The following is a 25,385-nucleotide window of genomic DNA, read 5'->3' as shown; positions in this document are numbered from 1 at the left end:
CTTTCTTCTTGAACTAAATGTGCATTCTGTATTGGGAGCTCTGCTCATCACTGTCACTTACGTAACCAGGTTGTTGGAGCCAACCCCATCATGAGAATGTGGATCTCTGGGGAAGAAAGAAGTTGTTTCATAAAACTTTTCTCATTAAATAAATAGCCTACAAGGCACGTGTACCCCAATGTTCATCGCAGCACTGTTTACAATAGCCAGGACATGGAAGCAACCTAGATGTCCATCAGCAGATGAATCGATAGGAAAGCTGTGGTACATATACACAATGGAGTATTACTCAGCCATTAAAAAGAATACATTTGAATCAGTTCTAATGAGGTGGATGAAACTGGAGCCTATTATACAGAGTGAAGTAAGCCAGAAAGAAAAACACCAATACAGTATACTAACGCATATATATGGAATTTAGAAAGATGGTAACAATAACCCTGTATGCGAGACAGCAAAAGAGACACAGATGTATAGAACAGTCTTTTGGACTCTGTGGGAAAGGGAGGGGGGATGATTTGGGAGAATGGCATTAAAACATGTATAATATCATATAAGAAACGAATCACCAATCCAGGTTCGATGCAGGATACAGGAAGCTTGGGGCTGGTGCACTGGGATGACACAGAGGGATGGTATGGGGAGGGAGGTGGGAGGGGGGTTCAGGATGGGGAACATGTGTACACCCGTGGCGGATGCATGTTGATGTATGGCAAAACCAATACAATATTGTAAAGTAAAAATAATAATAATAATAAATAAAAGAAAAATAAATAAATAAATAGCCTACAAAATACATCCATCACTTCTCACAACTCAGTGGTCTAAAAAAGACATGTGGTTCCAGTTAATGCAAAGGTTAGAAGTGTGACACTCCATGAGGCCATAAAAAGAAGAGCCAGAAATATTTGGTGTAGCTTGACACATCCAAAGAGGGCTCAAGTACTCAATCCCATTCTCTGCCACATCATTTGACCCCTCTGTGCCTCGGTTCCTCTCTTATGTTAGTATCTTACATTACAGGCTCATGGTATAGATCACATGCAATTGTACATGCAACGAGCTGAGTTCAAGGCTGGCTCATGGTGCACTAAGTCAATAAAACCTGTTGTTGATACATACTGAAGAAAACACATAGGATCACATCAGGATGAATAAATAACTGCTTTGTCTCTTCCTCTAGGAGTGGCAGGTGACAGGGAGCTGCAGGTGATTCAGCCTGAGAGGTCAGTGTCAGTTGTAGCAGGAGAGACAGCCACTCTGCACTGCACCGTGACCTCCCTGAGCCCTGTGGGTCCCACCAAGTGGTTCAGGGGAACTGGGCCAGGTCGGGAGTTCATCTACAGTCAAAAAGAAGCCCCCTTCGCCAGAGTAACAAATGTTGCAGATGCCACAAAGAGAAACAACATGGACTTTTCCATCCACATCAGTAACATCACCCCAGCAGACACTGGTGTCTACTACTGTATGAAGTTCCGGAAAGGAGAACGTGGTGACGTGGAGTTTAAGTCTGGACCAGGCACTCATCTCACTGTGAGCGGTGAGTATGGCCTTTGTCCCCTGGACTATGATAAAATATCAATAGAAATGCTCTCCACTCTTTTGGGGAAAAAAAAAATCAGGTGCAGCAGTGGGTGCTTATTCATGTTCTGGACATAGTATAATTTCACTCTCTTCTACAGATCAGGGAAGTTGAAGCCTGTTGGGGTCGTGCTATTTGCTCAAGGCCCCATGGCTGGTAAAGGTCGGGAAAGGCAGAAGGCCAGTCTGCCTGGCTCCACAGCCCACAGTCTTCTCCATCTTGTCAAGGCTTTGGTTCCAGGGATGAGGGAACTGAGAGTCTGAGTGACTTGCCCTGCCACAGGCCAAGTATCACCTCGCACTTCCAGAGAGTGCTCCCCTCAGTGTCGCAGAGTCTTCTCCTCATTCAGCAGTTACTGAGCACCTACTGTGTGCCAGGCCTTGCTCTGGATGCTGTGGAATAAGCAGTGAACAAAACAGACAGGGGCTCTTCTCTCATGAAGCTTATGTACTCTTCCCTCCTAAAGAGGAGAAATCCATCCAAGGCAGGAAGGGGAAGTATGTTTCCTTATTTTCTCTTCAGAATGCTATACTGAGAATTCCGATGGCACAGGCTCAGTGTTTACTCTGATGGCCCTGCTTGGAGGAGAAGCCTAGAGGTTGGGTGTTTCCTGGGAATCTGTTGCGAAAACCCTCCTGTGATTCAGGGACTGACACACACAGTCACTGAAGGCTCCCAGCAGAGCTGCGTCATCCCAGAATGTCCCTCCCCAGGGAATAGGTTCCCCTTGTGGGTGACTTAGGAGAAGCCCCATTGAGGTAGCAAAGGTGCTCATTTAGAGTGTTCTGACAAAGATCCTGGATTCTCTAACTCCTGAATCCTGGACTGTCAGCAGAGGAAGGACCTTTAGATACTACCATCCTCCCAAGCCCACATGTATAGATCCCCATCTATACAAAGAGGTGACAGGGGCCCAAACCACAACCACATGGTCAGTGAGGGCAATCCATCAGGAGCCCAATCTGATTCAAGGTCAGTCTCCTTCCCGTGCCAGCACTGGAACTCGTTTCATGGAAGAACCTGGCACATAGAAGTTGCAGAATAAAAGCTCCTTGAATTAATCATGGAACAGGCATTGTTTCCTAAAGGTTCAGACAGCCCCTCACATTCAGACCCTGAGCCTGAGGTGACTGGAAAACTCTCCCTACTTCCAGCCACATGATCTCGAATCTCTCATTCCATATCAGCACCTAGAGCTGCCCTGTGCTTCAATAGTCACTTAATACTCAGCGTATGGAGACAGCATCATTTACCGTACTTGTTGATGGACACTAAGTTGTTCCTAACCTTGGGCTACTGAAACAGCGCTGAAGAGATAACCTTTTCCTGTGTCACTCTCCTCAGAGGAGAAATACCCACTGGAAGTGGCATTGCTAGATCAGAGTATGTGGGTTTTAATTTGTGTGATGATATTGCCTAATTTCCCTCCTAGTCATGGTAGCAAATGAATCTCCCCAAACCTCCAGACATCAGCAGGGCAGGTGGCTTTATCCTGATTTTGAAGATATTACTACACTTCCCAGACGGTGGGTCCCCTGCTCAGCCTCAATACAGCTAGTAAGTGGCTCCCCCACCTCTCAGATCTGCTGGCTCCCAGGGCTGCTCATCCTCTTCCCCAGGCCGCCGGCCCAGATGATTCCCTGGGTGAGAAAGGAGGGAGGGGAGGGGAGCCGCAGCCCATCAGGTGCTGAATCTTCTTCGTGGTGTTTACTTCTTATAACCAGTGTCTGGGGGAGGGGCTCATCTGTTTTCCCTTTACAGATGAGGACACTGAGGCTCAGAGAGGGGACCTGGCTGGTGGGCAGGTAGGGGAGCCAGGGTTGAACCCTAAGCACCTGACTCACAGCTCTGCTATCTGCACCCCCTGCTGCGCCTGTCAAAGTGTGGAGAAAACTCTCCTGTTAACTCTTGTATTTTTCTCTTCTTCAGCAATAAGCATTTTTTAAAAGTCTCACGTGGGAAGCATGGCTAGCTTTACAAATCAGATTAGATAAATGCTGCAGTGTCTCATGATGTGCTGAAATATTCCTAAAAGTCAGGGCTCAGCACACTTAGCAGCATCAGGAATCTTTTATTCTGCCCACTGTTGTGATGGTGCCCCTTCACCAGGCCCCTGTGGAGCAGGTCCGGTAAGGTGAGTGTGGACAGAGTCCAGCGGAGCCACTGCAAACCCAGCAGCACCGGACACGCCCACTCCTGGCTCTGCAGACTGAGGATGAGGAGGGGGAGGTGTTCCCTCGAGGGTAATGAGGGCCCCGGGTGAGCAAGAGTTCCTGTTCTAGACTCAGGCGTCAGGAGCCCATGTCTTTCCTTGTTGCTACAGGGCCCCCAGCCCTTGGCCCTCAGAGGTCTCTCCTCCCTGTAGTCACTGGAAGTCAGGAATCTGAGGGAAAAGGGGAGGGTGGTGGTCAGTGTGGAGGCTCCTGAAGGTGGGCACTTGCTCTGCTGGTGGACATGAAACCTCGGAGGTGGCAGGAGATACTCCTGGGACACAGTGGAGTGGTACTGAAGAAACAGTCCCTTCATTCCTCTCAGCCTCGGTTTTCTCATCTATAAAATGGTGATCCTCATGGTCTCCTTTTAGGAGAGTTGGAAGGATTTGAGGTGCTCTGTCTAAATCATCACAGCATAGGGAATTCCACAACTGAGGTCTTATTTCAAGGCTGAGACCCAGTTCCCTGTGCTGGGCACCCCCTCCCTCACCTGTAGAAAGGATGATCACACAACCTTTGCAGGGTGTCCTGAGGGCAGAATGACCTGGTGAAAGGAGAGCCCCTCAGGGAGCGATGGTGCTGGCCTCCCACCTGTGCAGTCCTGGGCACGTCTCACAGTTCCCTCTAGTCCTCAGTTCCCCCGTCTGCAAAATGGTGGTGATCGTACTACCTTTCAGGGGTCTATGATGACTGGAGAGGGTCTAGGAAGCCTGGAATGGTGTGGTTTAGAGTTGGTCATGACTGGAGTGACTAAGCACACACACACAGATGTTATGATAACAATCATAGGTGCTATTGATTAAGCACGCATTATATGCAGGCTCTGTGGTTTACAAACATCCTCACTTATCTTACCAGGTGGAGCTATTGTCCACGTTGTATGGAATCAGACACTGAAGCTCAAAGATAAAGAACAAAGCCGTTAAAATCAATCAGTCCTGCTGAGATGAGCTCTGAACATTCCTTGATGAGTGTCCTTGGTCAGCTGCTTCCTCCCTAAGCCTTGTCCCATCAGTGGAGCCGCTCTCAGCCCTCCCCCTCAGTACTGATGCAAGGGTTAAATAGCTGAGGGTCCTAGAGAAATCAGCCCATCTTTATGCTCTGAAGAAACTGTCAATAAGTTTCACAGCATCTTCTCCCATTGGAGGCATCCAGGATGCTGGTGTTTTTATGACTCAACATATTCAAGTAATATCTCCTCATTGTGTCCCCAAATGTTTGATGCAATTTAGGAAGAAAGTTAAATGCTTAAAAATGAAAATATCTGTAACATTTGCTGTCTGTGAACTTTTACAGGAGACGTAGGGTGATAATGAACAATTTGGAGACACCCTCCAGCACACTACACAGGGAGAAATCACTCTCAGTTTTATTGGCTGTCTAAATCACCAGCACAGAATAGGGACTCCTAACTAAAGGTGTTATTTCCAGGCTGAGACCCAATTCCCTGTGCTGGGCTCCCGTTTCCTCACCTATAGAAAGAAGATAATCACACAGCCTTTGCAGGGCGCTCCAGGAGTATAGTGGCCTGGTGACAGGACAGCCCCTCAGGAAGCGATGGTGCTGGCCTCTCAGGCTCTGTGATCTTGGGCACATCTCAGTTCCCCCTGCTCCTCAGTTTATGCATCTGTGGAATGGTGGGAATCACACCATTGCAAGGCTCTGTGATGACTGGAGAGGGTCTAGGAAGCTCTGGATAGGGTGGGTTAGGGTGTTCCTGAGCTCAGTGCACAGTGGTCGAGCCCCCTGCCTGGGCCCCCACCCCGGTTCTGCCCCGTTCTGGCTCTGCGACCTCTGATGAGTCCCTCCCCACCTTGGGGCTCAGTGTCCTTGTCCCCTGGTGACAGCCCCAGCCTCACAGAGTAGCTGCAGGGACTGAATGAGGACACACGTCAAGAGCTTAGAGCAGAGCCAAGCACGTGGGACAGGTTCCACCAATGTGAGCTCTGGTGTCCCAGAGCCAAAGGACCTTGAAAGAGTCACTTTCCCTCCAGGACTAAGTGTAATGGGTTGGGGTGGAACTAGGTGACTTTTACCCTCAACTGCTCATTGGAATCACCTGGGAGATGGTGACAAGCTCCAAGGACCCTGGGTCCACCCTAGAAATTCTAATTTAAGTGTGCAGATGTGGTCTGGGCAGCTGAGTGTCTTAACTCCTGCAGAGAATGCTGGTGCCTAGCCAGGGTAGAGAAGCCCTGAGCTACGTGTTCTCTGAGGTCACAGAGGGAGAGCTGTAGTTTTTCCCTGAAAAAGGTAGGTTCCACTTGGTGCCTGGGTTGTAAGAACAGATCTTTGGGGTGTTCAGAATAGTCTGTGATGGTGACAGCTCTTAGGAGGCCCAAGAAAGTCAGCCTAAGTGGGTTGGCAGGGACACCCCTCACTTCCAACAGAACTCACTTAGGCTGAGAGGGGCTTCCTGCCCACTCAGACCACCTGTTCATACCTGGGCTTCATTGCTAGGGAAATCTTCCCATCTTTAAACATGAGTGTGTCTAAACAGGTGCTGGAATCCCCAACAGCACTCCATGCTCAGCCCAGAGCCCTCCTGCCTCAACAACCACAGTGACACTGACGAAATCTGCCCTCTGTCCTTTCAAAATGCTTCCAGCTCTGAAAAGAGCTGATCTGTAGGAAAACACCTGTGATGCCTTGTGTGTTTTGAAAGCCAGTTTCCCCAACTTTTTTCCTGAGGGGGTAGTTTTGAAAAGAGGGAAAGGATCCTAACTTGGTGGTTTTCTACTCCTTTATTCATGCAAGTCTTTCATGGCAACTGCAGGGAACAAGGTTTGAGACTTTTGTTGTTTTTTCCACAACACTTTTGTTTTGCCTTCTTACTGCCTAGAGAATAAATACCTCGGAATGACCTAGGTATGACCTGGTCAGACCTAGGAATGACCAGATATGATAACAATCTTGGGTATGATTGTTTAAGCACCTACTATATGCCAGGCTCTCTGTTTTATATTCACCCTCACTCATCTTACCAGGTGGTGCTTTATCCGCTTTGTCTAGAGTCACTGAGGCTTAAGAGTAAAGATCAGAGACGCTAAAATCAATCAGCCCCACGTGCAGTGAGATGGACTCTGATACTTACTCTCTGGGTGTTCTTGGCCTCATACTGTAATGCATCTTCCTGGGCCTCATCCTGTAAATGGGGCCACACTCAGCCCTCCCTCTCAGAGTTGGTGGAGGGATTAAAGAGCTGAGGTTCCTAGAGGGATCAGCCCAGTGTCAGGCTCCCAAGAAACTCTTGATAAGTGGTAACTAATCACAGCATCTGCTCCCTTTACATTCAGGATGCTGATGATTTTATGACTTGACTTACTCAAGTAACAGCTCTTTACCATGTCCTCAAAATGTTTGATGAGTTTTAAGAAGCAAGTTAAATATTTACAAGTGTAGATATTTCTATAGTTGCTATCTGCCAACGTTTACAGGAGGTGTTAGGTAGTTATGGACAATTTGGAGACGCCCCACAGGACCTTTCTAAAGGGAGAAACTGCCCTCACTTTTGACCTGCTGATTTGTGTATATTTTCAGGACACAAAAAGTGCTTCTGCTGCTTCATAAGCCTGTTTCTGTGTGTCTTCTGATTTAATAACAATTAAGAAATTAACCACCGTTGGTTTCTCAGCACTCGGCGATCTTTGTTTCAACCCAAAACTGATCTAGGAGAAGAACCCAGATTCAGAAAAGTATCTGTTTGCTCCCTTTCTTTCAAATTTAAGGATTGGTACACATTAGTCTTACTGGAATATTTGTGGAAAGAGTGAAAACTATGGAGTAAATTCATAGGTACCTGAAGGGGCAGCTCTGGATATAAGTATGCTGCTGCTGCTGCTGCTGCTGCTAAGTTGCTTCAGTCGTGTCTGACTCTGTGCGACCCCATAGACGGCAGCCCACCAGGCTCCCCTGTCCCTGGGATTCTCCAGGCAAGAACACTGGAGTGGGTTGCCATTTCCTTCTCCAATGCATGAAAGTGAAAAGTGAAAGTGAAGTCACTCAGTCGTGTCCGACTCTTAGCGACCCCATGGACTGCGGCCCACCAGGCTCCTCCGTCCATGGGATTTTCCAGGCAAGAGTGCTGGAGTGGGGTGCCATTTCCTTCTCTGGATATAAGTATAGTCTGGGTTAAAGAGAAATCTGTGTTTATTTAGTTTGGTGAAGCATATTGTGTTTTACTCATGGCAAAAATGCTTCCACTGACTATTTAACTCTCCCACTGGAGCCCCAGGAGGAATAATGCCTGCTGTCCCACTTCATAGAGGAGGAGCTAGGAAGTACCTCGGTCACACCTCTCGTTGGATGGCCAGCCTGGCTAAGCTTCCATGTGGTCCCACTGTGCCCTTACTTCCCTTGCATTCACTTCTATAAATGCTTTCTCTGAACTTAAGTTTTCCAGGAGAGCCCAGCTAGGAATAGCAAATAGGAAGAATGTCTGAGACCAGTTAGCACTTTTTGTTCCTGTTCCCAGACTGGTGGGAAATCACCTTGCAGAGGAAAGAAGGTGGACTTTGCACTCAGACCTGGAATTCCATACTCCTGACTCAGTCACCCCAGGGAACCCGTGTGTCTCCTTTAAGATGAGGATGATGGCAGTGCCCTCCCAGAACTATTTGAAGAATTAAAATAATAATATATGTGATAGTTCCTAACTATGTTACATATTTTTCATTAGTGATGATAATCACAATGGTTTTCAGTGTTTATAAATGTTCCTTTCGTAGCCAAGCCCTCTCCTCCCGTGGTATCCGGCCCTACAGTGAGGGCTACACCTGAGCAGACAGTGAACTTCACCTGCACATCCCACGGCTTCTCCCCCAGAAACATCTCCCTGAAATGGTTCAAAGATGGCAATGAGCTCTCAGCCTCCCAGACCAGCGTGGACCTAGAGAACGACAACGTTTCCTACAGCATCAACAGCACAACCAAAGTGCTGCTGGCCACGGGAGACGTTCACTCCCAGGTCATCTGCGAGGTGGCCCACGTCACCCTGCAGGGGGGCCCTCCTCTCCGTGGGACTGCCAACTTGTCCGAGACCATCCAAGGTAGATGTCCCTTATGTCAGCCCAAGCCCACACCTGCCTCCCAAGACCCCAGCCTACTCCTCCTTCCCCCCAGTCTGCTCCTCCTCCCTGCCTTTTGCTTCAGGCCTTGAATTGCCTGAAATCTACTTCCTGACAGTCCTGTCCAATCTAGCCCTTCTAGAAAGGTCTCCTAGAAGAGGTGGTCACTCTATTTTAATGAAAGTGCCAAATGTACAACTGCCATGTGCCAAGCACTATGATAAGTAGTTTTCTTTATTAATGAAAGTGAAAATGAAGTCACTCAGTTGTGTCCGATTCTTTGCAACCCCATGGACTGTAGCCTACCAGGCTCCTCCGTCCATGGAATTTTCCAGGCAAGAGTACTGGAGTAGGTAGCCATTTCCTTCTCCAGGGGATCTTCCTGACCCAGGGATCGAACCCAGGTCTCCTGCATTGCAACCAGACACTTTACCATCTGAGTATCTCCAATTACTGAGCACCTATGCTAAGCCCAGGACCCTATGTGCTTGGTGATTTCGTTTATTTTGCTGCAGTCTTATATTCCAACTGCATGCCAGAGGCTGAGCTTGTTGATTTCACACATTATAACCCTAATAGGAGGTCCCTGTCCTTGAGCAGTGTACTTTCACTGTATTCAGTGACTTCATTCATATGCAAATAGACCCTCAGTGTTTGAGCACCTACTGCATGCCTGACTCTGTCCTGGGTGACCCCTGCTGTGCTGGGAGCTGTTCTCCAGCCCCTCTCCCACGGTGATGTGTGTTATAAGGTCAGAGCTTCTTCCTGTGCTGTTTCAGTTCCACCCACTCTGGAGCTTACTGCATACCCCACAACGGACAACCAGGTGAACGTCACCTGCCAGGTGAACAAGTTCTACCCCCGGCACCTACAGCTGACCTGGCTGGAGAAGGGAAACATGTTCCGAACAGAAGCAGCCTCAGTCCTCGTAGAGAACAAGGACGGGACCTTTAACCAGACGAGCTGGCTCCTGGTGAACTCCTTTGCCCACAGGGATGCTGTGGTGCTCACCTGCCAGGTGGAGCACGACGGGCAACCGGCGGTCTCCAGAAACCATACCCTGGAGGTCTCTGCTCCCCAGAAGGATCAGGGCACCCATGAACTTCCTGGTGAGGCTTCCATTACATCTCACAGGGCTTTTCAAATTTTATCTTTTTTACTTATTAAGAATAGTAATTCAAGTTTATTATAGAAGAGTGTAAAAGTCTATAAATAAAAAGTAGAATTTTGAAGTGAGCGCCTCTCCCCCAGATTTCATACTCCAACAGTCACAATTTAAAACAGGTTGGTACATTGTTTATATGACTTTTGACATAAATATAATTAAAGAATGAAATAAGATATGGAAGGAGATCATCTCATTCATACTGTCCTGCTTCTCGCTTTCTTCAGCTATTAGTAATTATGTTCACCATTCCATGTTCGCCCACTTCCCTCCTCCCTGTTCTTTCTAACCTCTGCCTAGTCTGTCTCCCGCCTGTACTTTCCATCCACATCAGGAACATCATCCCAGTAGACGTCGGCATCTACTACTCTGTGAAATTCTGGAAGAGGAGCCCTGAGGACACGAAGTTTGAGTCTGGTTTTGGCACACAGTTGACCGTGAGTGGTCATTGCGCAGGGCTCCTTTGTCCTTTGGTTTCTGACAGTGGACCAGCAGTGATCACAGTCACTCACTGCACGTTTACTAAATGTAGCTCTCAGTTCATTTCCTGCTTTAGCCACCCAAAGCGTTTGGACTTTACAGAAGGGACTCATGGAGAAGTAGGGAGGGCGTGATGTTGTTGAAAATGTGTCACTTTTAGTCCAGATGACTGGGCTAAGACAATCAAGGTGAATCTGAGTCTCTGAGGACAGGGACCACCAGTCTATATAATAAATATGTGCTAATTAGAGACAGGTTCCCCCCTCAGCTGGGGCTTGTCTCAAGGACAGTCCCCCTTTCTATCAATAAAACATCTTGTAGGCTTTCATGTAACATCAAGAGAGGGTCAAGTCAGGTTCCAGGAATCATTACTCCAGAAGACCTATCAAAGGCCCACTTTTCTTCCGACATAGTCTATGGTGTTGTCCTCATCTGCTGGGTCAATACTGGGTCACCGAGTGTCCATGTGCCTGCCTGCTGGAAGGATAAAGAGAGGTAGGGGAGAATGAACAACTTCCCTTGAATAATAGATATAGAACAGTTTCATAATAACGTCCACTTTAACTTAGTCCTGTGTGCACAACCAGTCAATGGTGTCCACAATAGTGTGGTTATCTGGTGAAGTATATTGACTTTCTATAAAAATCATACAAGTGCACACTTAATATAATCAATTCTAATTGACTAACACCATTTCAAATGGAGCATAAATTCAAATTCCAAAATACTATTATTGTTGTTTTCTGTGCACCAAAATTATTTTCATTTGTAAGTTCTTGGCAAAATTTTCCCATGAAACCATCTGGCCTTGAGAATCTTCTGAAAATTAATTTGAATCAAATATTTAAGAGTATTCAGATTATTCATTTCATATTGAATGAGCTGAGGTAATTTTTTTTTTTTTTGAGGTATTTGTTCCACCATCTCTGAGTTGTCAAATGTCTTTCTGTACAGTTGTTCATGACATTTTTTTTTATCCTTTTGTCTCCAGTATCTAGTGACATCCTTGGTTTCATCCTAATACTGGAAATGTGCCATTCCTCCTTTTTTATTTGTCAGTTGTACTGGAAATTTTTCAATGTTATTGGTCTTTTAAAAAGAACATCCTCTTTCTTTCAGTGATTTTTCTCTATTGCTTCTCTGTTTCCAATTTCATTGGCTTTTCTTTATTTATTATTTTCTTCCTTCCACTTGCCTTTGGTTTATTTTGCTCCTCCTTTTCTCATTTCTTGAGGCAGGAATTTAGGTAATTGGTTTAGACTTCTTTTTTCTAGTGCCACTCCTGAGTCTCCTCTTGTACTTCGGAGTTAGGAGAGTGAGCCTGGATAACTGACTGCTGTGTTCTTCCTCCAGATCTCAGATCCCTAGACAGTCTTCCTCCTCTCCCACCTCAGAGTCCTCCTATGCTTGTTTCTTGTGCTCTTTCTAGGGTTCAAGTTGTACTTAACAGGGAGCATAGGAGAGAAAAGCCCATGCCATTTTGTCTGCAGTGGCCTGGAAATGCTTTTAGTCTTCAATCTCCTGATGGGCTCAACCAGGGCTGCTATAGGGTGCCTGACTCAGCAGGCCTGCTAGTGTGTTTTTTGGGGCATCTAGGTTATCAGGCTGAAGAGAAGGGTAAGATGCTGATGTGACTTTCCTACCGAGACCCAAAACCTACCCTGGGCATCTGAGGACTCCAACCGCTGCAGTGCTGGGTCCAGTCAGTCTGGTGGGAGGATGGACATCTTATTGTTTGTTTTTATGGCATTGGGTGTTTTACAATAAATTCCTATCCTAATGGACTTCTCTTCCCACAGTGTAAAACAAACCATACAGTAATGGAGTTTTTGGCTGGTTGGCTGGTTGGTTTGATAGAAAAAGGTTCTGAGTCTTCTAATTCTTTGGTTCTCTTTTATCTTTCAGGAACCAGTATCTGAAATCCCTTCTCCCTACCTTTTTCTTTTTCTCTTTACCACTCAATTGCCAAATAGCACTTCTTTTCTCTTTCTGCCTTTTCTACACAGAGGGTATGCATTTTAAATCATGCCTGTCCATAGAGTCAAATCTGTCTTCCTTAAGTTATGTTCCTATAGTCACTGTGAGTAATTAATATGTTTAGTGATACAAGATAAATATATTATCATATAGTTGTAGAGGTCAGACATTATAATGGGTGAATAGGCTGTGTTCCTTCTGAAGATTCTAGAGAAGAATCCATTTCCTTGCCTTTTCCAGCTTCCAAGGGTGCCCACACTCCTTGGTAAAGGGCCCCACATTACTCTGACCTCTGCTTCTGATCACATCCGCTTCTCCAAATGACCTGCCTCCAGCTTTTACTTACAAGAATCTTCATAACTACATTGGCTCTGCTTGGAAAATCTAATTTAGTGTGCCCATCTCAAGATCCTTAACAAATCACTACTGCTAATCCTTCTTGACATGTAAGGTAACATATGCATAGAACCTGGGGATTCTATGCCAATCCTTTAAAATCAGGCTTACCTTGAATCCCTTTCCTATAGTCTGTGCTCTTAGGAAATTTTCCCAATATTTTCAAAGTTTAGATATATTTAATATTGATGATGATAATTCCAAATAACTCTAGGCACCTGTTCTAGCTGCCTTGCCTGTTTCTCCTGCATTTTCCTGATGCTTTGCCAAGGATGGAATTACAGCCTAATGAGAGATTGTGCACAAAGATTTGCTGAATTTTTCTTGTCTCACAGTTATTTTCAATCCTGGTATTTTCTTTACAAATAATAGGACCGTTGAAGCCTGAGAAAAGAAAGAGGAAAAATGAGGGGATTCTGTACCCTAATTTCTGCCTTGAGCCTTAGTTCAGGTTGCAGGTCAAAGCCATAGCATGTTGATGGGCCTAGGCAGCCTCAGATGGAGTAAGTGGAGGCCCCTGGGAATGGCTCCTGTGTGGCGCATCTAACCACTCTCCTTGTCCCCTGATTTCCAGGTCCAGAGCTGTCTTCTATTTGGGCAGTTGCCTTCCTAGTCCCTAAGGTGCTGCTGCTGCTCAGTGTCTCTGTCATCTTTGTCCACAGGAAGTGTCGAGCCTGACTGTAAGTTATGGATGAGGGAGGGACAAAATCTAGAAGACACACGGTCATTAGGGGGGCCACCCACAGGCCACACAGGGGCAGGGCTCACACGCAGTTAAGAGAAGGAGGCACACCTCCCTCGGTACCCTCAGGAGTATCATGTTTCCCTCTAAGAGGTGCCCAGCTCCCAGGAGATGGTGAGGTCCTGGAGGGGGTGGACTGCATCAGGGATTTCAAAGGGTTTCTCCTGGTGTTTCTGTGGAGGAGGTAGGCAGAGTGTGCTGAATGAGGAGCAGCTGAGTGGGTGGCTCCCTTGGAGACCATTTCTAGATCACTGAACTCAGGCGCTCCCTGGGACAACAGGTATCCACACTTAAGGTAATATTGATTAGTCCCAGATCAGCTCCTCTGAAGGCTGCTCCAACTGTGACCTCTGTGTGACAGAGTGGAAGGCCTGAGGAGGGAGTATGAGGACCTGGGGAGGAGGCTGAGGGGTCACAGTCCTAACTCGGGGGCTGTCCATCCCTTCAGGCCTGGCATCCCAGGAGGAGTATACCTGGGCATGTGGGAGGCATGCAGAGAACTTTTCCTGAATGATGAGCAGATAATTAAGTATGAAAATGTTTCCCACAGCTCCTTCCTTCCTCCCTGCTAGGTGTCACCGCCAGCCTCTACTGTCTCCTTCCCTCACTGAGGGCCCAGCCCACAAGAAGGACCCAGCTGAAAGTTTCCACAACTCTGCTCCAAAAGTCTTCTGTCCATGGAGATCTGCCTGCCCACATGTTCATGAAACCCCCAGAGCTGAATCTTCATATGTGATCCTGAGCAGAGATCATGGGGAGTAGCTCTGGAGACTGACTCACAACATCTCCCTTGGACATGAGAATTCAGTTCAGTTCAGTTGCTCAGTCGTGTCTGACTCTTTGCAACCCCAGGAACTGCAGCACACCAAGCCTCCCTGTCCATCACCAACTCCCGGAGTCGACCCAAACCCATGTCCATTGAGTCGGTGATGCCATCCAACCATCTCATCCTCTGTGGTCCCCTTCTCCTCCTGCCCCCAATCTTTCCCAGCATCAGGGTCTTTTCAGATGAGTCAGCTCTTCCCATCAGGTGGCCAAATATTGGAGTTTCAGCTTCAACATCAGTCCTACCAATGAACACCCAGGACTGATTTCCTTTAGGATGGACTGGTTGGATCTCCTTGAGTCCAACTAATACAGATCATCCATCACCTTGGACTTAGCCACGGACTATACACTGATACCCTGTGGAGAAATTATTCTGTCTTCTGGATTCTTGCCTTCACTTAACTCCCCACCATTGAAGTGCCTCTTTAGTTTTAAACCAAGTGCCATCTTGGTTTTAAGAAAAAATTTTCTCCTTCTCCATTTGTCTAGATAGCCTACTTCTCAAACCCAGAAATTAGTGTTTTGTTCTCTTTCTGCAATGGAAAGAGTAGTTTTCCATCAACTTGAATCTTTCACAATCCTTATGAATTGCTCATGGGAAATATGCTGTGTCCAGAAGCTTTGAATTCATCCTTGATTTCTCTTTCTTTTATGCTGTTGTTGTTGTTCAATCATTCAATCATATCTGACTCTTTCCAAACCCATGGACTGCAGCATGCCAGGCATCCCTGTCCTTCACTGTCTCCCAGAGTTTGCTCAAACTCGTGTCCATTGATTTGATGATGTCGACTAACTCATCCTCTGTCACCCCCTTCTCCAGCTGCCCTTAATCTTTTCCAGCATCAGGGTCTTTTCCAATGAGTCAGCTCCCCCCAATAGGTAGTCAAAGTCTTGGAGCTTCAGCAACAGCGCAGTCCTTCCAATTAATAATTAGGGTTGATTTCTTTTAGGAATGACTGGTTTGATCTCTTCACTGTCCAAGGGACTCTCAAGAGTCTTCTCCAGCACCACAGCTCAGAAGCATCAATTCTTCAGCACTAAGCCTTTTTTACGGTCCAGCTCTCACATTGGTACATGCCTACTGGAAAAGCCATAGGTTTGACTAGTAGGATCTTTGCTGGAAAAGAGATGTCTCCGCTTCTTAATATGCTGTCTAGGTTGGTTATAGCTTTTCTTCCAAGGAGCAAGAATCTTTTAATTTTCTGATTGCAGTCTCTGTCCACATTGATTTTGGAGCCCAAAAAAGTAAAGTCTGTCACTGTTTCCATTTTTATCCCATCTATTTGCCATGCAGTGATGTGACCGGATGCCATGATCTTTGTTTTTTGAATGTTGAGTTTTAAGTCAGAGTTTTCACTTTCCTCTTTCACCTTCATCAGGAGGCTCCTTAGTTCCTCTTTACTTTCTGCCATTAGGGTGGTGTCATCTGTATATCTAAGGTTGTTGATATTTCTCTTGGCAATATCTTGATTCCAGCTAGTGCTTCAGCCATTTCACATGATTTTTCTCTGCATATAAGTTAAATAAGCAAGGTGACAATATACAGCTTTAATATACTCATTTCCCAGTTTGGAACCAGTCTGTTGTTCCATGTCCAGTTCTAACTGTTGCTTCTTGACCTGCATACAGATTTCTCAGGAGGTAGGTAATATGGTCTGGTACTTACATCTCATTAAGAATTTTCCACAGTTTATAGCTCATTTTCAATTCTGCCTTCAAAATGGTAAAGTCCAGTAGTGAGATAGTAAACCTTTAACAACTGATTCTTTTTTTTAATTAATTAATTTATTTTAATAGGAGGCTAATTACTTTACAATATTGTAGTGTTTTTTGCCATACATTGACATGAATCAGCCATGGGTGTAAATGTGTTCCCCATCCTGAACCCCCTCCCACCTCCCTCCCCATCCCATCCCTCAGGGTCATCCCAGTGCTCCGGCCCTGAGCACCCTGTCTCATGCGTCGAATCTGGACTGGCGATCTATTTCACATATGATAATATACATGTTTCAATGCTATTCTCTCAAATCATCCCACCCAACAACTGACTCCAAAAAAAGAAAAAAAAGCCTGATTGGTAGTACATGCTAATTCTTTCTGTAAATACCCCCAATGTGGTCAATTTTAGGTTACCATCAGTTTAACAACTTGCTTGCAAAATTCCTCAAAATATCAAGTCTCATGAGCCAGTCCAAGCCTCTTCCAGCACACCACTGAACTCTCCATAATGTCCACATTCTCATCCCACCATCACTCCCTCGTCTCAGCCATCATCATCTCTTCCTGTATCATTGCTATGATCTCTAACTGGCTTTCCTGTTTCAGGCACAGTGAATTTTGGGGAATGTCAGTCAAATCTTACCACTCCTCTGCTCCCCACCCCCACACATATGCACCTCTCCCTCTCTTCTTTCCAACCTCTGCTCAAATTTCACTTTATCCAAGGCACCTTTCATACACTACCCTGTATAAAATGTCAGTGGTTCTCTTACCCTGGCATTCCATGAGCCCTTAACCTGGTTGATTTGTTTCTTAAGTACTTATTGTCTTGATGGTCTGTACAGAAGTTGGAAAAGAATTTCTAAACACAGAATATTTCAGAAAGGAATGAGTTGACTAAGAATAAAGATCAGAGATAATGAGAACACTGGAAGCAAAGGGGCCAACTTCTGACAGACCACAGAGAGATGACTGTTAAAACAGTGGGCCGGCTCAAGGAGAGCCATGCCTTTCATGGGTCAATAATCAACTTTTAACAGCCTCAGGGAAAATAAAATTCCTGCTGAAAGGATGGCAGTAGGTGATTGGTTAGGATAGGTATTTTTACCTAATGTGGGGTCAGGGAGAAGGCCAGTTTAGATCAGGAGTGGGGATGGGAGTCAAGGTAAAGGTTGGCAAGAGGGTCAGTCAGTTCTAGAGATGACTTTTGTGCTGGGTTCTGCATCTGTGGCATTGGTACAAGACCTCCCACCTGCAATACTGGTATATGGCTCCCTGCATATTACCATCTGACTTACAAAGCGTATGCAGTCCTCACTTTGCATGGTAGAAAAGGACTATAAAAATTACTGAATAAACTGACAGTGAGCTCAGTAATCAATAGGAAAGATAATGTTCATTCTATGATGTTTTAAATTTGTTTCAAAACATTATAAACTCTCTGTCAGCTATTACTACTTGTACTTTGACAAATTAGAAACATTGAGAATTTAAGTAATTTATTAACATTTCTTTGTAAAAACATATAAAAAATGCTAGCACCCTATTTACATTCTTCTTGTATAATTTACAACATTGTTGGTGTTGTTCAGTTGCTATTTGTGTCCCACTCTTTTCAACCCCTTGAACTGCAGCATGCCAGACTTCTCTGTCCTTCACTCTCTCCTGGAGTTTGCTTAAACTCATGTCCACCGAGTTAGTGATGCCATCAAACTATCTCAGTCTTTGTCACCCCCTTCTCGTCCTGCCTTCAATCTTTCCCAGCATCAGGGTTTTCAGCATCAGGGTCTCTTCCAATGAGTTGGCTCTTCCCATCATGTGGCCAAAGAATTGGAGCTTCAGCTGCAGCATCAGTCTATCCAAACAATATTCAGGATTTATTTCCTTTAGGATTGACTGGTTTGATCTCCTTGCTGTCCAAGGGACTCTCAAGAGTCTTCTCCAACACCACAGGTTGAAAGCATCAAATTCTTTGGGGCTCAGCCTTCTTAATGGTCCAACTCACACATCTATACATGACTACTGGAAAAACCATAGCTTTGACTATATGGCCTTTGTAGGCAAAGTGATGTCTCTGCTTTTTAATACACTGTCTGGGTTTGTCATTGAAAGAAAGTTATGTGGCTCAAAATAGTCTGGAGTTAAAACTCCCCTCCAGGTCCTCCCCACCATTCTATGCAAAACAAAGAACTCTCTCACCCAAAGGGGAAAAAAAAAAAAAAACTGGATTTTTTTACTTTTTGAGGCTGATTACACCCAGTTCCCAGGCAGTCCAACCTCTGGCCGATCTCCAGAATTCCTTGCCCCAGCCATTTAAGAGATAACTACTCCAAACAACCTTGGAGAAGAACAGGCCCCCTTCAGACAATAGCTTTCCACATACATGCCTATATATACTTACTCTTTTCTTGGGTTAGTGCAGCAGCTCACTAATCTGACTGCTGTCCTTTCTCACCTCATTAAGGGTGCTCTGTTCCTGTAAAGTGCCAGTCTCGTTCTTTTTCCAAACCTCGCTTTCTCTAACTCCCTTACCCAACAGTCATACCTTTTCTTTCAAGGAGCAAGTGCCTTTTAATTTTGTGGCTATAGTCACTGTCTGCATTGATTTAGGAGCCCAAGAAAATAAAGTCTGTCACTGTTTCCATTTTTCCCCCATCTATTCATCATGAGGTGATGGAACCAGATGCCATGATCTTTGTTTTTTGAATGCTGAGTTTCACTGTCCTCTTTCACCTTCATCAAGAGGCTCTTTAGTTCCTCTGTGCATTCTGCCATTAAATTGGTATCATCTGCATATCTGAAGTTGCTGATATTTCCCCTGGCAAACTTGATTCCAGCTTCTAGGTCATCCATCCCAGCATTTCATGCATGTAAGTTAAATTAATAGGGTGACAATACACAACCTTAACGTACTGCCTTCCCAATTTTGAATCAGTCCGTTGTTCCTTGTCCAGTTCTAAATATTGCTTCTTGCCCTACATACAGGATTCTCAGGAGACAGGTAATGTGGTTCAATATTCCCATCTCTTTAAGAATTTTCCACAGTTTTTTGTGATCCACACAGTCAAAGGCTTTAGCATATTCAAGGAAGCAGAAGTAGATGTGTGGGTTTGTTTTCTTTTTCAATTCCCTTGGTTTCTCTATGATCCAGCGTATGTTGGCAATTTAAAATTCAAGAAGGCAAAATGGTTGTCTGAGGAGGCCTTACAAATAACTGAGAAAACAAGAGAAGTGAAAGGCAAAGGAGAAAGGGAAAGATATACCCAACTGAATGCAGAGTTGCAGAGAATAGCATGGAGAGAAAAAACAGCTTTCTTAAATGAACAGTGCAAAGAAACAGAGGAAAACAATAGAATGGGAAAGACTAGATATCTCTTCAAGAAAATTAGAGATACCAAGGGAACATTTCATGCAAAGATAGGCACAATAAAGGACAAAAATGGCAAGGACCTAACAGAAGCAGAAGAGGTTAAGAAGTGGCAAGAATACATAGAAAAACTGTACAGAAAAGCTCTTAATGATCCAGATCACCATGATGGTGTGGTCACTCACCTAGATCCAGATATCCTGGATTATGAAGTCAAGTGGGCCTTAGGAAGCATTACTATGAACAAAGCTGGAGGAGGTGATGGAATTCCAGCTGAGCTATTTCAAATCCTAAAAGATGATGGTGTTAAAGTGCTGCACTCAATATGGCAGCAAATTTGGAAAACTCCACAGTGGCCACAAGCCTGGAAAAGTTCAGTTTTCATTCCAGTCCCAAAGAAAGGCAATGTCAAAGAATGTTCATATTACCATGCAATTGCACTCATTTCACATGCTAGCAAGATTATGCTCAAAATCCCTCAAGCTAGGCTTCAGCAGTATGTGAACCGAGGACTTCCAGGTGTACAAGCTGTATGTTAAAAAGGCAGATTAATTTACAATATAAGAGTATCTTTTTTATAATCCAGTGACTTATGCTCCTTTGGATCAGTTTCCAACATTTTATGCCTTGTACTCTCAATGTTGTGAAATCTTTTCAAAACTTTCTTTAATTTGAAGTATTTGCTGCTGTCACTTCTTTTGAGAAAACTTCACCCTTTTCCTCACCACCACTTTCCTCATTTATGTTATAAGTTTGCCTTCACTAAGTTCTTCTGATTGTATATCTGGAATCTTTCCAACAGTATCAAGTTACCACTCCATGGTCAGCTATTTCTTCTGTAATCCATTTATTTTCCTCTTGAATATAACTTCCAGTCCCATCATTGTTTCCCAATGCACTTTCATCCTTGATGCCAATTCCCTATTATAATTACTCATTTTGTAAATGTCATGTGGGTTCATCACTGGAAGAGAGGAGACAACACAACTACACATCCTGCTGTTTCTGCCTAAACTGAGTAACAGAGTCACAGTGACCAAAGTATAGACTTTCAGAGAATTGATATGAATGTTTATTGATCATGATGAGCATCTGTTATTACACAGTGATTTGTGGGCTGAAGTAGAGTAAGCAGCTTTATGCAATTATTAGTCATACTTTATGCAATTATTCAGTTTTCTGTGGTAACTGAAATCTGAACTGTGTGTTGCAAGACTGATGTTATTTAACTAGACTGAAAGTCTTGCATGATGAAAAATGAACCCCGATGTATGTGTTGTCTCTTCCTCAAACAAGATGCAAATTCTATCAGTTCTATGAGAAGAGGCTGAATCCTCAGTTGCCAGATCACTTACTGCCACATATCAGGCCATTAATGTTTAATTTAATCAGTGAGTGAATTTGTCTTTACTAAATGCTTTATTTCAAAATAAAAATGATTTAATTCAATCACCTGGCTCTTCTGTTCTAAAGGCCTTTCATTAAAGGCTAATCTTTCTTCTTTGTGTTTAGAAATCCTATCAAAAATTCAATATCCTTCAGAAAATAAGGAAGTGAAAAGCTAAAAGAAAACAAAATGAAAAAGCGAAAACCATTGATAGAGGAGTTTGTCAAAGAGGCTCAGGAACCAACAGAAAGATCTCCCAATGGAGAAAGCTGAAACAATTTGAGCAACAAATATATCAAATGTTAGAGATATATTTTTATACACACACACACATATGTACATATATTTCTGAATGTTTTTGTCCCTTCAAAATTCACATTTCAGAATATTAATGCTCAAGATGACCATGTTAGAAGTTGGAGCATTTGGAACACTACTAGTTCATGGGGAATTCTCTGTTATGAATGGGATTAGTACCCTTGCAAAAGAGAACCCCAAGATCTTCCTAGTTCCTTCTGCCATGTGAGATTCCATGAAATTAATGAGATTACATAAGAAATCTACAGTCCAAAACAAGACCCTCACACCATCATGCCGCCACAGTCATAGTGGAATTCAAGCCTCCAGAACTGTGAGCAATAAATTTCCAAGTCACCCAGTCTGTGATATTTTGTTATAGCATCCCAAATAGACCAAGACAGATTATAACCTCAAATAAAATAAATATCTATGACTCCCTATTGATGTAAACAAGTAACTGAATACATTAATAAATGGAGGAGAATATGTAAATATCTTTTGTACAGGAAAGTTCCAAATAATTTGTATAGACAGTTCACTCTAAAGAAGGGGAAACCCAGTTCAACACTCCTGAACTAAGGGCTGCACATTGTGACCCCCTTCCAGAGAGGACAAAATGGAAGAAGGAAAAGAGAGTAACTTTATAGTGGAGAAACCTGACAAATACAAGTGAGCCACTTTTTCAATAACCATAAACCAACATTATTAGGCATAAATTATTCTGTTGATTTGATGAACATGGAACTTTCCCTCTAAGACCATTTTTCCCAAAATACCCATAACTTCAGTTTAGTTACTGGAAGAGCATCAGAAAAACTGTAATCTAGGGACATACTAAAATATACTGGTATTCATCAAATTTGTTGAAATCATCAAAAGCAAGGAAAGTCAGAGAAGATTCACAGCTGAGAGGAGCCTTAGGAGACATGGCAAGTAAATGTACGCAGTATCCTGCGTGGGATCTTGGAAAGGACAAGAACTTTGTATAAAACTTAAGGAAGTCTGTCGTGGAATGAATGTTTGCATCCCTCCAAACTTCATCTGTTCAAGTTTAATCTCCAAAGTGATGATATTTGGAGTGGGTCTTTGGGAAGAAATCAGGTCATGAGGGTAGAGCCTTTTCCCAGAATGTCACATAGTCGGAATTACGCAGCATGTAGATTTTTGCTTTCAATTATTAGTAGCATTTAAGATTCCTCCACATTTTCTCAGGGCTTGAGAGCTCATTTCATTTTAGTTTTGAACAGTATTTGACTATCTGCATCTAGCAGTTTCTTTTCCAGTTCACCTACTGAGGGTCATCGTGGTTGTTTTCAAGTTTTTGCAAGAATAAATAAAGGTGCTATGAACTTCAGGAGAATCTTTTCCAGGCCTCTCTCCCAGCTCCTGATACCTCAAATATTCCTTGGATTGTAGATGGCATTCTCCTGTGTCTTCACACCATCTTCTTTCTGTGAATGACAGCTAAATTAAGCTGTGCCTTAACTCCTGATTTCATGGGCAAAGTTTGAAATAACAGACTTGTTTTTTTTTTTAATCCCCTATATTTGTGGTAATACATTGTTCAGCAATAGAATACAAATGCACCAAGTTTGAGAAATCTGTCAGGAGAAATTCCTCCAAAATTTTAAGTCCTGCCCTAAGGCCACAAATGTGAGGTCTAGTACAAAGGCCACAGAAGTAGAGCCCAGAACCAAGGTCACCTCTGAAGCTGACTGAAATCCTTTGTAACCATTACCAAAATCCTCCTGATAATCACCAGCAGGCTTCCTGACCCAAATTAGGCAAAAATGTTCCTTCAGTAGTCACTCAATAGTGCCCTAACCAATCATCTAGTGCCAACATTCCAGCAGGAATTTTCTTGTCTTGAGACTATAAAAATTGGCTGCTGCTGCTGCTGCTGCTGCTAAGTCGCTTCAGTCGTGTCCGACTCTGTGCAACCCCAGAGAAGGCAGCCCACCAGGCTCCCCCGTCCCTGGGGTTCTCCAAGTAAGAACACTGTAGTGGGTTGCCATTTCCTGGCTACTAATCCACAAAAACTGTTGACTCTCCCTGATCTGTCAAGAGGTTGGCCTTCTACACTCACAGCGCCTACATTGTCTCTATTTTTTGCTCTTACTAAACTCATTCCCATCTGAAAAGCTCTGTGTCTGGCAATTCTTTTCCAGCTGGCACTCGAACAGCCTCAACATTTGGTGGCCCATTCAGGGACTCTTATGGGGCTCTCCCTCTCTCTCTTTTCCTCTCTTGCTTCTTTTTCCTCGAACTCTCTGTGAACAGGCAAGTGATTATGGAACCGATTGAGAAACTCTGGCCAGGGTTACTCTCTGGCATGTTGCAAAGGCCCTACATCACACTGCATCCCAATAACTGGCGCCCAAGTGGATGAGGGTGCCTTTCCTCCTTGTCTTTTAAGCTGAGGACCAGACCAATTAAAATTGCATGTTCATTGTACTGTGCTGTGCTCAGTCGTGTCTAACCCTCTGCAGCTTCATGGACTGTAGCCCATCAGGCTCCTCTGTCCATGGGAATTCTCCAGGCAACAATACTGGAGTGGATTGCCAGGCCCTCCTCCAGGGGATCATCCCACCCCAGGGATCAAAACCAGTTCTCCCACATTGTAGGTGGATTCTTTACCGGCTGAGCCACCAAAGAAGTTGTCAGGAACTTAAAAGCCGTTAGGGTGACCACCACTTATCCCATGACAGGATAAGGGGATTATGGAATGGGCCAGGCTATTAGAAGGTCTGTTACTAGCAAGAAAACTTCTGTGCAATGTCAGACGCATATTGGTTCAAGCAAGCACTGAGCCCACTTCCCTTAGCCACTGCCTTCCAGGTAGGACTACAAGGCAGATTCCTCAGCCTGTCTTCCCGCTACTTTCACTTTGCCTTCCTCATTCCAAATTTAGCCTAGGAGTTGTTTCTGAGTCATCGCAAAGAGTGCCTTCCACATTTCAGGAAATCACCATACACCAAGTCACGCTGGTCTGGGAACCTCTTTTCTGTCCTTGCCTGCCCCACCCCGCAGATGCATTTTCACACTGTTTGTGCCTAGGGGTGTGCTTAGTCTAGTTTGTGCCGCTCTCTGTCGTTTGCTCGGGCAGCACCTCTCACTGTGCCGCTCCCTGTCGTATGCTCCGGCAGCACCTCTCACTGTGCGGCTCTCTGTCGTTTGCTCGGGCAGCACCTCTCACTGTGCGGCTCTCTGTCGTATGCTCGGGCAGCACCTCTCACTGTGCGGCTCTCTGTCGTATGCTCCGACAGCACCTCTCACTGTGCCGCTCTCTGTCGTATGCTCGGGCAGCACCTCTCACTGTGCGGCTCTCTGTCGTATGCTCGGGCAGCACCTCTCACTGTGCCGCTCTCTGTCGTATGCTCGGGCAGCACCTCTCACTGTGCCGCTCTCCGTCGTATGCTCGGGCAGCACCTCTCACGTCGGATGTGACTGTTGGGACGGTTGGTCACTTGTGCCATTAGACGTACAGGGTCTCAGTTGCACACAGAGGGTATATTGGGACAGTTGGGACGTCTTCTGTGGCCAGTGAACTCTCAGTACCCCCATCCTAAGAATGGGCTTAGGTACATCTCAAGAACCTCCCTCAGGCTCCCCTCTAGGCTGTATTCTCAGGAACTGGAAAAAAATTGACCCTGAAAGTCTTGAAAAGAAGAGACTTGTAGTCTTTTGCAATGAAACTTGGAGTCGGTACGAATTGGGGAACCAAGAAAAATGGACTCTTAAATTACAACACAATCCTCCAACTTGATTTCTTCTGTCATTCCTTATGCTCAAACCCTATGACACTAGTCAGAATCCAAATCTGAGGGACTCACGTTGCCTGTGTCTTTCTATTGCCACCCTATCCCCTCAACCCTCCTTCTTTCTCCCTCTCCTTCATCCCTTTGGCCCAGGACTTTTTCCTGTAATCAAAAGCCCGAAAAAACTCTCCTAAACATTCTAAAAAAACCCCTTCTAACTTCCCTATCTCTCAGGGAGGTAGAGGGATAGAAAATGGGAAGGAAACCAAGCTTCCCCAACTTTTGCAAGTTCCCTTATTCCTTCAGATTCTTCTGATCAAACTAAGACCTCAGTTCCCGCAAGGGACAATCTCTGCTGGGACAACATCTTATCAGTCAGTCTGTCCTTGTCATCAAAGCCAATTT

General features: G+C 44.7%; 1 protein-coding gene across 1 annotated transcript in view; it reads left to right on the top strand.

The window, feature by feature from the left end:
- Positions 1-14,431, top strand: part of LOC113903306 (tyrosine-protein phosphatase non-receptor type substrate 1-like) — a 39,195-nt gene extending 24,764 nt beyond the window's left edge. The window contains exons 2-6 of the mRNA XM_027559261.1: positions 1,184-1,540; positions 8,523-8,843; positions 9,641-9,970; positions 13,454-13,559; positions 14,194-14,431. Coding sequence (XP_027415062.1) covers positions 1,184-1,540; positions 8,523-8,843; positions 9,641-9,970; positions 13,454-13,557 — 1,112 coding nt within the window. The 3' untranslated portion in view covers positions 13,558-13,559; positions 14,194-14,431. The remainder of the gene's footprint in view (positions 1-1,183; positions 1,541-8,522; positions 8,844-9,640; positions 9,971-13,453; positions 13,560-14,193) is intronic.
- The last annotated feature ends 10,954 nt before the right edge of the window (positions 14,432-25,385 follow it).

The sequence above is a fragment of the Bos indicus x Bos taurus genome, chromosome 13 (assembly GCF_003369695.1).
Source record: "Bos indicus x Bos taurus breed Angus x Brahman F1 hybrid chromosome 13, Bos_hybrid_MaternalHap_v2.0, whole genome shotgun sequence".
Classification (NCBI taxonomy): Eukaryota; Metazoa; Chordata; class Mammalia; order Artiodactyla; family Bovidae; genus Bos; species Bos indicus x Bos taurus.
This window is presented reverse-complemented; position numbering and strand designations above follow the sequence as displayed.